The sequence below is a fragment of the Salvelinus fontinalis genome, chromosome 11, assembly GCF_029448725.1.
Source record: "Salvelinus fontinalis isolate EN_2023a chromosome 11, ASM2944872v1, whole genome shotgun sequence".
In the NCBI taxonomy this organism is placed as follows: Eukaryota; Metazoa; Chordata; class Actinopteri; order Salmoniformes; family Salmonidae; genus Salvelinus; species Salvelinus fontinalis.
In genome coordinates this window covers 36,775,400-36,790,500 of record NC_074675.1, presented here as the reverse complement: position 1 = coordinate 36,790,500, position 15,101 = coordinate 36,775,400, and the positions used below count along the sequence as shown (strand labels likewise).

The following is a 15,101-nucleotide window of genomic DNA, read 5'->3' as shown; positions in this document are numbered from 1 at the left end:
CTGAAGGATCAGGTTGCAGTGGGTCCGGTCTACAGTGCCTTCTCTCTCTCCCGCAGAGGGACGAGGTCCCCACGTTGGAATGGCTATCACTCTAGAGACCAAAACATGCCGGGTGAAGCTGGTATGTGAAGTGTTTCAAACTACAACTCTACCAAAGGACAAGACCAGAGAATGTGGAGGTCATTCCCACGCTGAAATGGTAAAGAAATCTACAAACTAAAGACTAATTATTTAGGTTGCAGCTGTTTAAATACTTTAGTCTGGTAAACACATCTGATCCAAGAACATTTCCGAATGGTACTCTGAAGTATCCATATACAACAACTACAACGGACTTTGTTCTTTGGTGGACAAACCAGAGGATTTCTGTCGACTGACTATGCAGCAGAAGGACCGGCGATCGCATTGGGACAACCAAGACGTACACTCGTAAATATGTCAATTGCATATCTAAAATCCAAATGAGCGGTTGTTAGGGTGCTAAATATCCATATTTACGATGAAGTATTCAACTGTATGTATGTAGTGAATCCACTGAGTTTCCCACTCTTGAACTGTCCCCACCCCTTTCCTTTCTCTACCAAGCCATCATATCTGCTTAGCCCACTAGGGACTTTTATATCATGTCAGTAACCAATGTATGACCTATTGTGTGTTTGTTTATGTAATTCTGTGATTGATTAAGTTAGTTTGTAAATAAATGTGTAGTGTGACTGTAATCGATAAGATATGAAAATACCTGAAGAGTTACAGTATATTCGGGAAATTTAAACTCTACAAACAAAGTTTTACATGGTGCCCCGACTTCCTAGTTAATTAAAGTTACATGATTAGTTTAATCGCATAATTCAATTACACATAGAGAATTGATTTGATAATATAGAGCCTTCACATTTAATGATAGTCAACGCTACGACAACTGTCAACTGTGGGACCTTATATAGACAGGTGTGTGCCTTTCCAAATCATGTCCAATCAATTATATTTACCCCAGGTGGCAAATCATCTGAAGGATGATGAATGGAAACAGGATGCACCTGAGCTCAAATTCGAGTCTCATAGCAAAGGGTCTGAATACTTATGTAAATAAGTTATTTCTGTTCTTTTTTATTAATACATTTGCAAAAATGTATAAAAACCTGTTTTTGCTTTGACATTATGGGGTGTGTAGATTGCTAAGGATTTTAACAAAATGTGGAAAAAGTTAAGTGTTCTGAATACTTTCCGAAGGCACTGTACGTTCACTTTATAAGAAGCTGAACTAAATTAAACTAATTGTGAAATGAAAGGTTGTCCATTGACAAAAGGCAGGTGTAACTCATCTTTCTATTGGTTTTCTGCAGTTTCCAAACATGAGCATAACCCTTCTAACATCCCATGTTGTGTTCTTTGGCCTGTTGTTGACCTGGCCCTTTTAAATGGCCTGTAACATTGAGTCAGTATACTGCTTTATTGTTATGATGAGTGTCAATTCTTCCCAATGAAACTGTATCCCTTTTTTTGCCTACACCGGGGATGGGCAACTTCAGTCCTGATTGGTGTCACATCAATCAGGTCCCAAGGAGTGGAGTTGCTCATCTCTGGCCTACACACTACAAACAATGCATCCTGTATTTTGTCACTATAATGCTGCCACACATTCTTTGGCAAATATGAATAACTAAATTTGCATTTTCCATGTTCACTAAGCTTCCTCTATGGTATTATAAAAAACATCATTCTGATTTTGTTTTCAACATTTCTTCAGACCTAATGCATTATGAAACCTTATCTTATGGTTTAATCTAGTCTAAGTCTGTGTTTACCCACAGCAGCGCTCAAGGCCACACTAACTCTGGCAACATGGGTATTTCCACGATTCATGGTTGAGAAATTGTCTATTGTAAATCAATTCAGGAAACTTTGATTCACTATATGAATTGAAAAGAAAAAATTCTTACTGAAAATAATGGTCAAATATTCAGAGAAATAAATTGAATTTCAATTAACTTTCTAAATAGACTCACTGGAAATTAAACAGACCTCAAACCTGATTTTGCACTTTTTCAGTGGACTGTGAAAAGGGATACAGTTTTGCTGTTTCTTGTTGGGGGAATGGGGTGTCTTCTGTGCCTCTGGAGGTGTTTTCCCTGCTACTCTTTCTCTTCCCTTGTGCCCTTTTAAGTCCCAAGTGACCAGCTCTCTCCTCTGCTCATTCCCGCTCTTCCTATTCCAAGGAATGTTCTGGACTTCCCACTTCCTGTCCCTAGTACTTCTCCTATTTAGAATTGACTACAGTATGTCTTCCCTTCCTCTATAAGCAATAGCTTCACTTTTAATATCTTCCCCTTAATTTGCAATGTCATGCTAATGTTTTGAGTTGATGATTCTGACCATTATGAACCATTGTGCAACTGTGGTCCTTGTGTGGATTAATCTATTTGGAAGGAATACATGTATATTTTTGTAATTTAGGTTTCTTTGGGATTTTTCAAATCCCTTTTGTAACCAGGTAGTTGTGTGGAACCAGGTAGATGTGTAGAATTTTTAAAAATGAATACCAGGAAGTACAAATTATTAACATATAAATACCAGGGGAAACAGTACCGTAGAATAAAGTACAACCGAAAGTATAACCTTCACGGAGATCTCTCCTTTATGGAGATGTAGGATTTTATGATACACAGCAGGGAAATAATCCTGCAGCAACAGGAAATGTGAATTATTATGGGGATTATAATTAATTGCCATTTTTGTAGGGGTTTATACATTCTTTGTAAGGGAAAATCAAGTATGAAATTTCAAAGTGGAAATTACAAACTTCAGAAGCCTTTTTAAATATCAAAGTTTAAATAGTTTTCAATTTCCTGAATTGCAGGAAAGTTTTTCTGCAACAGTGTGATCAGATGAAGATCCTACATCTGTATGATGTTTAAATTGGCCTTGCTATATCCTAATACCCAGGAAAAAACAGTTCATATGAGAGGCAGTTTAGCCAACAATGTGTTTTGTGAAATTCTGCAAACAGTGAGTTATGCACAGCGACATTATAGTAAAGGTTCAGTTTCATCTTCTAATGTGATTAGCTATATGAGATTTTCAAATTGTGTATCAAATGCAAAAAAAAAACAAAGCACCACAAATGTCCATTCCCATTGGACTCAGAATATTCACCCGTCTTCTATGAGCGTAAAAAATTATTGACCTGACCAAACCATTGTATCCACAGGGGGAGAAGGGAAAGAAGGGCAAAAAAGGGCCTAAGGGGGAGAAAGGAGAACAGGGTGCCCCTGGATTAGATGCACCCTGCCCATTGGTATGTTCCAAGCTATGAGCGATGTAAGACAGTGGACCCCAAAAAAGGAGGAGCCCCCCTAGCTAACTTTGCACCTAGCTGCTGTGAAAAATTCCTGAAAAAGCTTAATATCATGGTCCTATTGGTCAGTGCTAAGACCTGGGCAAAGGACCAGATATTCCATTGACTCAATTATTGGATGATGGGCTGGATCTAGGTGTCTGTAGGTCACAAGGTGGCACCTTCTTTCCCATCAATCTTATCCCCTTAGCTGGGGGATGCATGGGGTGTTCTGTTCTCATCTTTCCAAGTAACACTCCCCGGTCATCTTTACGAACAGGGGTTCCGGGGCTTTAAGGGTGAAAAGGGAGAGCCAGGGCAGCCTGGTCTGGATGGGCTGGATGCCCCGTGCCAATTGGTACAGTATTCCTCTTTTCTTCTACCTCTCCAATGCATGGCTTTAGCATGATTGGACTCACCCACACACTCATCCACCAACTCCCACTACAAATGACCACCAGCTCACATTCTAAATCACCTCCAGGTTTTCAGACATGTATTGTCTCTTTTAGTGCCATAAAGGCTACCACAACAAAAACACACTCCTTCCTGACTATCTAACTGCAAGCAGCTCTTCTTAGATACATACCAGATACAGACCTACTGTAAATCTGCAATGGAATGCCACTGTACGTAAATGTAAAGCAGTGGATCTTTTGTATTCTCTCTTGAGATGTATCCTTCTAACTGGATCCCCCTCCCAACTACTTTTTCAATAAGTGTACAGGGACTCTTTCCTAGAAACAATACCCTTCCTTAAATGGATCGCTTTCACATTTCTTTAACATACCCAGTTCCAAAACGGACTCTAACCATGGCAAGCTAAAGTCTTAGTTCCATCAGTTCTCATCTTTACTGACGAGTTTCCGTGCAATGGCAGTATGGACCTTACCTCTCCTATCTTTAACCCCCTCTCCCCCTGTACCAATTGGGCACACCATGACCAAGGAGGGAAGATGTGAAATCAGTTATTGCCCTAGACATTTCCAATGCCAGATAAGTGTTCTTATCTTGTGTGATTTCTGAGATGTCGTTAATGAATGGTATGTAATGCATGGAACTGATGATTGCTTTTGTGCCAAGGGTCCTTTATGAGTTAGTATATCAAGCTAGATTAAATGTATGTCATGTGTTGATATACTAACTCATAAAGGACCCTTGGCACAAAAGCAATCATCAGTTCCATGCATTACATACCATTCATTAATGACATCTCAGAAATCACACAAGATAAGAACACTTATTTATTTTTCTCATCACTGAACAAATTACACTTCAACAGTGTTGATATGTTTGCTATATGTTTACAGTTTCACATTTGTTTAGGACTATAGACCCTGTACAATGGTATATTGATTATCCCTAACTTTGGATACATTTTGAATAAATAACTAAATATAAACCTAAAGGAGGACCATATCATTACATGATGAGATTCATTTTACTTTATATAACCTGCATGAGTGAGAATTCATTGAAATGTTTAAAAACATGATCAAACCTGAGCATGGCATTACATTTTCCCATTAGAATTTGATTGAAGACAAGTCAATTAAACATGCAATAACTAAATTACAATTAAATAAAACATAAGTGCTATGATAAATGTATCACCAGATTTTTTAATAAATAGATTGATTCATGTACTATGCTCTGGAATAGTACAATAGTACACTCTGGTTTGAAGTTGAACCTCTAATCTTCAATAGTATAATGTCTGTTAAACGGAGAGTTCAAGATTTTGGCAATGAAGCTCTTTATATTCTTTCCTAGAGTCAGGTGAACTCATGGATACCATTTTTATGTCTCTGATTTCAGTATGAAGGAAGTTAGAGCTAGTTTCGCAAGAAATGCTAACTAGTGGTAGCGCAATGACTGGAAGTCTACAGGAACAGCTAGTATGCTAGCTCCAGTCATTCCAGTCATTGTACTAACACTAGTTAACAATTGCGTTAACGCTAGTTAGCAACTTCCTTTAAACTGCACGCAGAGACATTAAAATGTATATCCACGAGTTCATCTGACTTTCGGGAAGTAGATAAACGGGTTAATTGCCAAAATCCCAAACTATCCCTTTAATGTCTGTAAAGCAGTGTGCTTCATCTCTCCAGTGAAAGCCCTGTGTCTGTCAACCAAAGATCTTACATCACTGGGTTATATATATTATACCTATTGCAGCACAATATAGGACTTAAAAACTACTGCATATGAAACATTCCATCACAGACATCATCATATATTTGGGAATCCCAGTTTTTAAATAACAACACTGTTTTTATACTTGGGACTTGTGCTGGAGATATGAGGTACACTCCTTCAAAGACCTTGTACCACATAATCACAGACTTAGAGGTACAACATCAAACAAACGGTTTTGGGCAAAAGAAAGTCTGTTTCTGTCACAATTTTCTGTCACTGACTAGTCATTTATTTCCCCTTTCGCTCCCCTTACTAGGGCCCAGACGGACTACCAATGCCTGGTTGTTGGCAGAAGGTAAGCATTATCTCGGTAATGTAATCCCTGTTAAATCCCAGTACACACACACACACACACACACACACACACACACACACACACACACACACACACACACACACACACACACACACACACACACACACACACACCAGAGAGAGAAAGAGTTAACATCTGTGGGTGTGGATTTGAGCTTTACTCAGCCTTGGCCATAAGCATGTTTTTTTTTTATATTCGTCAGTTCACATAAATATGTGAGTGGTGTGTGAAATATCTACATTTTTCAAGACAAAAAAGTGTCACTCCAAGTCTCTCTTACCTCATCTCACTATATCTTTCTTTCTGTTGTTTTTCTTGCAGTGATCAATCTAAACTGAAAAGCATGGAGTTTGTAAATAATGCTTATTTTTGGGTATTTATAGTTTTTATAATGGAAAATATAAAATAAATAAATATACTGTACTGTATGTGTACAGTGAAAAAGAGCCAAGGTCCATCACTCCTAGCTGCTTCTACTAACCTCACTGTGTGGAACGTGTCACTCTCACATCAGCATCGTGGATTCCAGATCCTTGGCCAGCAGCAGAACTTGCACACACACAAAGGAGTTTAGTCCCAGACCTTGCATGACCAGAGTGCTTGGGCACAGATTGGAATGTCATGGCAAAATTTGATAAAAGGGGACTAAGAAGGCTGAAAAGGAGGTTGTGAGAGCAGAGGATGAGGAAAAGGAGGCCTTGTAGGGATTTGGACTGGCTCTTAAAAGCTTGAGATCTAAAGCTCACCATCCATTCATGCCATACTACCAGCTTAAAAGACTCAATTCCAACAAAACACCCTCCCCACTCCCAAAGAAGCATAAAGACTGTTCCAAACAATATTTAGGCTATATGTATTGATATACAGTACATATTTCATTGTTGTGTGGTTGAATTTTATGGCTTCAGCAAAACACTAACTGTCTGTCAGTCAATCTTACCTACTTAAAAAAGAAAACCCAGAGCTTTAGATTTGTGGTTTTATTTGCTCCTTTTTCTTTTAATGTTCCAAAGGGAGTCACGCCTTGGCTGCTGGCTTAAAAAGGATTCCCCAGGAATTCAATTTGGGTTGATTTTCTTTATTATGGTGAGATCTCCAATGAGTCAATAGATGCAGATCTTCACCGATGCACTCGCGTGGGTCCCAGGGCGCGTTCCCTGCTGCCAGCAACCACTTGTTATTGGACTTCGAGGAGAGTGTGAGCTCACTGCACTGTGAACAGCCAATCGGAAATGGGCTAGGCTGACAAGGACTTCGGATTCAACGGACCTGTTTGGGATCCCTCCAAGTAGAGGAGACAGTGGGCCTCGGCAAGGAGCCTTCAATCATCTCTCCTGCCAATCACTGGTCTCCATGCCGATCAAGGAGAGTTTCTGCCTGTAACAATGTTACTGTCACAAAACTACAAGGTAAAGAGGGTCAATGGAATTCTTCCTTTTTATTTGAAGTTGTACTCTTGTATTTACTTGTAATAATTGTGTATAACAGCCTTTGGTGCCTCAATATTTTGTTATTCATTCCTTTATCAGTAAAGTGCAACTTTTTATCCTGCTTTGAGTAATTGCTAAAAAGCATAAGACTGTCAGAGGTGATGGAGTCTAGGTGAGTGAAATTGCATTGGCTGGGGGCTGTAGTGCTTTTAGCGAGAGGGAGTTCAATATAATGAACCATCTTTATTGCGGAATGGTAACCTCTTGTAAATTGTTAAAGTATAAAAACACCTACGTTGCGCACTGTTAATATATATTGAATGTTGATGTTACTGGGTGTTAATATGGCATGTACATTATGGCTTCAAATGAACATCAGCTTCTGTGTAAAACAAAGGGAATTTGTTTGTTGCAAAAATTGAAGTAATATTTATGATTACACAGCATCAGATTTTACACTCATTTGAAGAAGCATACAGTATGTGTAAGCACTTAGATATCTAACACTTGTTCATTGCTGGCCATTTAACTGGAAAATATATAATGTGAGTTATATGCTTCACTGCAAGTTTATTGTATCTTTACACATTATTGTATCTTACATTTAAATGCAGTAATATATCTGCAACAATAAGCTTTTTGTACATTTTGACCTGGTAATTCAGTATAGGTGAAAATGCCTTTTGGTAAAATCCATAATTTTTTGCTAGATAATTGTTGTTTTATCCAAATGTCAAGTGGCAATTTGCCTCAACTGGATCATGACTACAGCAACATGCAACCTTTTTTTTATTTAATTTCTCAAACAAAATGGAAATGGTAAAACAGTTCATTTCAGTTGAATGTGTAACCCAGAATCAGATATATTGCCATTTACATCACATTCCATAGCAATTTCTACAAAAAAGTGTATTTCTTTATTTAATAATTTTAAGGATGCCATAATCCTAACAATGCCCTTATTTATGCACAATGATTTTTGATGCTTAATGTAACTTGGAACAGTTAATGTAATATTATAAATTAATTACTACAATATGGGACGGTTTCCCAGACACAGATTAAGCCTAGTCCTGGACTAAAAAGAGCTTTCAATGGAGAATCTCTATTGAGCATACTTTTGAGTCCAGAACTAGGCTTAATCTGTGTCTGTGAAAACCGGACCTATATCAAATATATTGTTGTTGTGATAAGTTTGCCCACTCCACCCCAACCATACAGGGATATCGATGTCACAAAGTAAATAGTATGCTAGTGAATAATAGATCATGGTCTTATTCTGGTGCTATCAACTTTAATTGTTTGAAAAAGCTGTAGAGAGTATTCACTATCCATGACAACTATAAGACAACAGAGTTAAAAAAAAAATGTTTTTAATGTAACAGTTTAAATCATTTTTGTGCATATACCTTTTATTTATCTGACTATTTTAAGTGGTACATTATTTATTTTAGTATTTTCTTAAAACAGTCATTCCTTATTAAAAGGGGGTAGCTTTTGAAGGTCATGATACCCGTTGTTAATTTACAATGCTAGTTCAAATCCAATTTTGCAGGCCTTACCTTGGCATTAAATGTTTCTTATTTCAAGTTATGTATGTCATAAGAAAAGTATTCATGAGACAAGACAGTATTGATGGGCTTGGCTAAAATGTTGTTTGTCCATGACAAGCTGCATAAATAAGATGATATTGTCCTTTCTCTATTTCTCTCTTTGTATTGAATGTAGTTTGTTGTATGTGGATTTTAAATAAGCAGTTTAATATGTGCTCATTTGACAAGTGCAAATTATACATTGGTTGATGTGTGCAGCATCACAATGCAGCTTAATAACAGTTTAATAACAGGACAAACAGGACAAATGTTAATAAATTTGATCCTTCATGAAAAGTACCACTACCTTGGCTTAGAAAAATCACAAACATTTGTGATTTACAAGTCAATTTTGTTTTCAAACTTGTATAAATACTTTCTTGTTATCCATATTTTGAGGCTTGATTTGAATTGAGTTATTTTTGACTCAATTGCTGTTCACAAATAATTTGCTCTAATTTAATGGTTTGATAAAAAAAAAATGTTTGTCATTTAATTTAAAACCTTTGTAACATTTTGTATTACGATGTTGCTGTGTCTTCAGTTAACATGCAGCTGATTCTTATTTTTTTAATCTTTTTAATCTTTAATCTTTTTTAATCTTTTTTTAAAATCTTTTGTTAAATGTATTAAGGGTCATTTGGTTGTAATACATTATCAAGTTAAAAAAAACCTTTAAAGGCTGTCATAAACTGGGTGTTTCAACAGCCGTGGTATATCAGACCGTATACCATGGGTATGACAAAACATTTATTTTTACTGTTCTAATTACATAGTAACCAGTTTATAATAGCAATAAGGCACCTCGGGGGTTTGTGGTATATGGCCAATATACCACGTCTAAGGGCTGTATCCAGGCACTCCTAATACCTTTTTTTGCACTGTTGGTTAGCGCCTGTAAGTAAGCATTTCACTGTAAGGTCTACACCTGTTGTATTCGGCGCACGTGACAATTAAACGTTGATTTGATTTGATTACGTTGCGCATAAGAACAGCCCTTAGCCGTGGCATTTTGGCCATATACCACACCCCCTCGGGCCTTATTGCTTAAATATAGGAGGATCGTCACATAGTTGACACAAACTTTTTTAACCCACCAAGTACCAGGCATCCACTTTTCAACACCCAGATTTATTTTAATTTATATACTGACATTTCCTATAACATCCTCCTTACACTGTAGCCTATTGACCTCAGTGCAATAATGCAATCTGATAGAAGCCGGAAAAATACAAATACAACTTCAATTGAGCATAGTTATCTAACAAATTAAATGTCATTTATGTTGTTGTTATTTGTCTATTCTGTATTTGTATCACAGATTGGTTTGCAAATTTACTACTTATTTAAATGTACTATCAGATTATGAATTAATCTGCACACATTATCTCAAAACCATTTCATATGAATGTACTGTTGGAGCCAAATAAATGCAGTCTTTCAAATAACCTTTTAGTTTTCATTTACAGGACTTTCTTTTAAAGTCACTTCTGCCACTTTTTCTCTGAATATTAGGACTTCAACGGCTCTTCTTCTACGTCAGGGATTGGCAAGTGGTGCCACCCCCTTGTTGGCACGCAGATCAATTCCCCCCACCAAAAAATATACACTGCTCAAAAAAATAAAGGGAACACTTAAACAACACAATGTAACTCCAAGTCAATCACACTTCTGTGAAATCAAACTGTCCACTTAGGAAGCAACACTGATTGACAATAAATTTCACATGCTGTTGTGCAAATGGAATAGACAAAAGGTGGAAATTATAGGCAATTAGCAAGACACCCCCAAAAAAGGAGTGATTCTGCAGGTGGTGACCACAGACCACTTCTCAGTTCCTATGCTTCCTGGCTGATGTTTTGGTCACTTTTGAATGCTGGCGGTGCTCTCACTCTAGTGGTAGCATGAGACGGAGTCTACAACCCACACAAGTGGCTCAGGTAGTGCAGTTCATCCAGGATGGCACATCAATGCGAGCTGTGGCAAAAAGGTTTGCTGTGTCTGTCAGCGTAGTGTCCAGAGCATGCAGGCGCTACCAGGAGACAGGCCAGTACATCAGGAGACATGGAGGAGGCCGTAGGAGGGCAACAACCCAGCAGCAGGACCGCTACCTCCGCCTTTGTGCAAGGAGGTGCACTGCCAGCGCCCTGCAAAATGACCTCCAGCAGGCCACAAATGTGCTGGTCTGGGGTTGTAAGGCCAGTTGGACGTATTGCCAAATTCTCTTAAATGATGTTGGAGGCAGCTTATGGTAGAGAAATTAACATTCAATTCTCTGTCAACAGCTCTGGTGGAAATTCCTGCAGTCAGCATGTCAATTGCACGATCCCTTAACTTGAGACTTCTGTGGCATTGTGCTGTGGTCTTTTATTGCCCCCAGCACAAGGTGCACTTGTGTAAAGATCATGCTACTTAATTTACATCTTGATATGCCACGCTTGTCAGGTTTATCTTGGCAAAGGAGAAATACTCACTAACAGGTATGTAAACAAATTTGTGCAAAAGCAAGAAAAACGCATTCTGTCCGTAAGGAATGTTTATGGGATCTTTAATTTCAGCTCATGAAACATGGGACCAACACTTTACATTTATATTTTTGTTCAGTATATTTTGGACCATTTTCAATGATATTGACTACTTTAAAACTTATTTTTCTATAGGACCGGCACCAAATTTGGCATATGTGACCCGATTCAGGAAACTAGGCTTACGTCGCAAGTCACGACTTCTAAGGAGAGTTTGAACGTAAAACATATTTTTTTGAACTTGTGAAATTTCATGTGCCTTAATAAAAAACTCATAGCAACCTTCCCAATAGCCATGATTGGCTGAGATAATGAGTGGGCTGGACATGCCGAGAGAGGAGTTTGGATTGGTTTGCCATAAATCTCGTCAATCTGTGTTGGTAATCCTGTTAAATGCGGCTTTTTTTAAGGTATTGTGTAGTGGAGCTGTATAGGTGTGGCTCTCCACTTTCTGAGAGATCAAGTTTTGAAATCAGTGGAATTTTAGTATGATGGCTAAAGAGATGGAAGAAACAACTGTCTCCGGATTACATCTTCAAACTAAGGGCAACCGTGGCATGGCATTCCTGACATGCACGATGATGTATACAGGTAAGATAGTCTAGCATTAGCTAGCTAATGTTATTTTTTCAGATGTTATTATTTGTTTCACAGAGCAGTTTGCTGTTGTAGTTAGAGCTTAATGTTAGCTAGCTAACATTGAGCATGGTTGGTTAGCTCCCAGCACTGTGGCATTGTTGGCACTGTCCATTGTTGTTTAACTAGCTAACGTTAGCTAACGTTATGTGACGTGTGTAAACTTACACTTTGTTTACCTAGCTAGGTACATTGTTTACCTAGCTAGCAAGCTTTATGTCTTAAGCTAAAGTGTACTGTTAGCTAGCTCGTTAATGTTAGATGGCTGTCTCCCTAGCTGACGTTATTATTCGTTTCCCAGAGCCATGTGCTGTTATAGTTAGAGCCTAATTTTAGCTAGCTAACATTAAACTTAAAAAAATGTAACCTTTATTTAACTAGTCAAGTCAGTTAAGAATAAATTCTTATTTACAATGCCGGCCTACCGAGGAACAGTGGGTTAACTGACTTGTTCAGGGGCAGAATTACAGATGTTTACCTTGCCAGCTCAGGGATTCGATCTAGCAACCTTTCAGTTACTGGCCCAATGCTCTAACCACTAGGCTACCTGCCGCTAACCAATAATGGTTGGTTAGCTCCCAGCACTGGCATTGTTGGCACTGTTTATTAGCTAACTACCTGAAGTTGGCTGGCTGGCTTGTTAGCTAACGTTATGTGGTGTGTGTGAACTTTACCTACATTGTTTACCTAGCTAGCAAGCTACATGTCATAAGTCAAAGTATACTTTTAGCTTGCTAGCTATCTAATGTTAGCTGGCTGGATCCCTAGCTGACGTTATATTATTCGTTTCCCAGAGCAGTCTGCTGTTCGAGTTAGAGCCTAATGCTAGCTAACATTGAACATGGTTGGTTCAACAATTCCCAGCACTGTGGCATTGTTGGCACTGTTTATTGTTTATCTAGCTAAAGTTGGCTGGCTGGCTTGTTAGCTAACGTTTTGTGACGTGTGTGTGGCCGGTGTCAGTAAAAGTCTGCAAAAAAGCGTAATGAAATTGTTGCCAGCAGAGCTGGTTAGGCTGTTTTCATGTAACCCAGAGGTAAAGAAATCATCGTCCAGAGCATCAAGTGTGTGCTTCGAGAACTAAATGAAATAGGTGGGGCTATAGCTTAGGGTGAGGATGTGAACGATGCTATGTGGGTGTCGACAAAGAAGAGCTCTTCACTAGATAGCAAAACATTCAAAGGCGATTTTCTCAAAAGTGAGTTTACAAGTTGATCAACTTTCAAAGCAGAATTACTATCCCATTGTTCCTCAAATGCAGTGCATGATATACCATTTTGTAGCTCTGAGTCTCTACTTTTATATAATGTAAAAAACACAATTTCAAATTTTGCTACATAAGACCGAATCCAGGTGGTGAATCACATATAGCACCTGTAGATGCATACCGTCAAACAAAAATAATTTAAACTGAATTTCACTTAGGGCCCCCAAAAGGCTAGGTCCGGCTCTGACTGGATGTGTGGGTATACAGACCCACAAGGCTTGACCCCCTGAACTCAGATTTTTTGTAAAACACACAATTTCAAATTTTGCTACATAAGACCGAATCCAGGTGGTGAATCACATATAGCACCTGTAGATGCATACCGTCAAACAAAAATAATTTAAACTGAATTTCACTTAGGGCCCCCAAAAGGCTAGGTCCGGCTCTGACTGGATGTGTGGGTATACAGACCCACAAGGCTTGACCCCCTGAACTCAGATTTTTTGTGCCCCTCCCGCATCAACGTTGCCCATCCCTGTTCTTTGTGATTTAGTTTTACCATTGTTTTTATATATATATATATAAATAATTTTTTTTTAAGGGGTTGATCAGCTTAATATTGAGGAAAGAATGTTGCTTCCATCAATGTTCCATTTTGGGGTAAATATATATATCCATACACGCATGCATACATGTACACATATATACATACACATACCTATATAGACATACATACTTTTTTAAAGAATATACCTTGGAGTAAACTAATAAACACTTCGGCTTTTACCTTCAATTTATACATCTTATACACATTTTACAGACACAGTCTACTTTACAATAGTTCTCTCTTGTTTGTTCTTAGTCCTTCCTCTATTTCTGATGTCCATCCAGTTTGATTTCTATTTGTAACTGTGCTATTTCACAAAAGTTCCGAACCTATATACATTTTTACAGTTTTACCATTGTTAGTGTAGGCTACTCTGAAACAACATCACAATTTTTGAGTTTCGATTATTAAGTCACCAGCTCTGACTTGCGGTCAGTATCATTGCATCACCATTTTCACAGCAGCAATGGAAATGTGTCTAGAGGGCAGTATTGGGGTTCAAATTCGGGTGCGTGTGTGTGTCCGTTTGTGTGCCTGTGTGTGCCTAAGGGGCTCCGGTTTCAAAGACTGTCAAAGGGGAGCAGAAAAATCAACAACTGATAATTGTTGGAATTAAACATCAGGATGGCAGAATATTTTTTTGATAAGAAAAAGACTATTGATCTTAGGAAGAAGCACATTGGGTATGACATTGATTGACATTGATTTTCTTAATAGCCTACTGTATGCTATTGTGTTTATCTGCATTCTGCACAAATACTTCAGTTTTTGCCCTGCTCATTTAGAATATAAGTATTTTTAATTTAATTACACTCAAGTTATATCAAAGGGACTTTTTATTTCCGAGCATTCACATCATGCCAAAATAAATATGCATACTTTTTATTGAATGCATACATACCATAATTAATGCCTGACAGGGAGTGCTGAGTGCTTTCTCAAATCAAGACAGGTGGCCTATCAACCCTCACACAATAACTTGAGATAAATCTCATCTCTAATCTCATAAACCAGAAGTGAAAGAATGTAGCCTAACTGAGATGTGAGACTTTATTTAAGTCCCCTACTTTTCAACACAATAATTATATTTTAGTTATAGATTTATGGAGTCTTTATATGTTTTCTATTAGCAACGGTGATGATAAACCTATATAAGCTAACAGAAGGCAGCCCTAAGGATAGTGGTATGCATTCGTTTGAGACCCACATAAGTAACCTTACTCATTTTACTCAATTGCATTTCAATTTTTTTCAA

At 38.0% G+C, this 15,101-nt stretch overlaps 1 protein-coding gene across 6 annotated transcripts in view; it reads left to right on the top strand.

The window, feature by feature from the left end:
- LOC129865654 (collagen alpha-1(XXV) chain-like) overlaps positions 1–10,319 on the top strand; it is a 315,129-nt gene extending 304,810 nt beyond the window's left edge. For 4 of the 6 annotated variants that reach the window (XM_055938597.1, XM_055938596.1, XM_055938595.1 and 1 more), the window contains 3 exons: positions 3,209–3,295; positions 5,790–5,828; positions 6,171–10,319. In XM_055938597.1, the coding sequence (XP_055794572.1) occupies positions 3,209–3,295; positions 5,790–5,828; positions 6,171–6,173 (129 nt within the window). In that variant the 3' untranslated portion in view covers positions 6,174–10,319. Of the gene's footprint in view, positions 1–3,208; positions 3,296–3,614; positions 4,364–5,789; positions 5,829–6,170 lie in introns of those variants that run through there. The other 2 variants (XM_055938594.1, XM_055938593.1) reach the window with 2 other exon arrangements.
- The last annotated feature ends 4,782 nt before the right edge of the window (positions 10,320–15,101 follow it).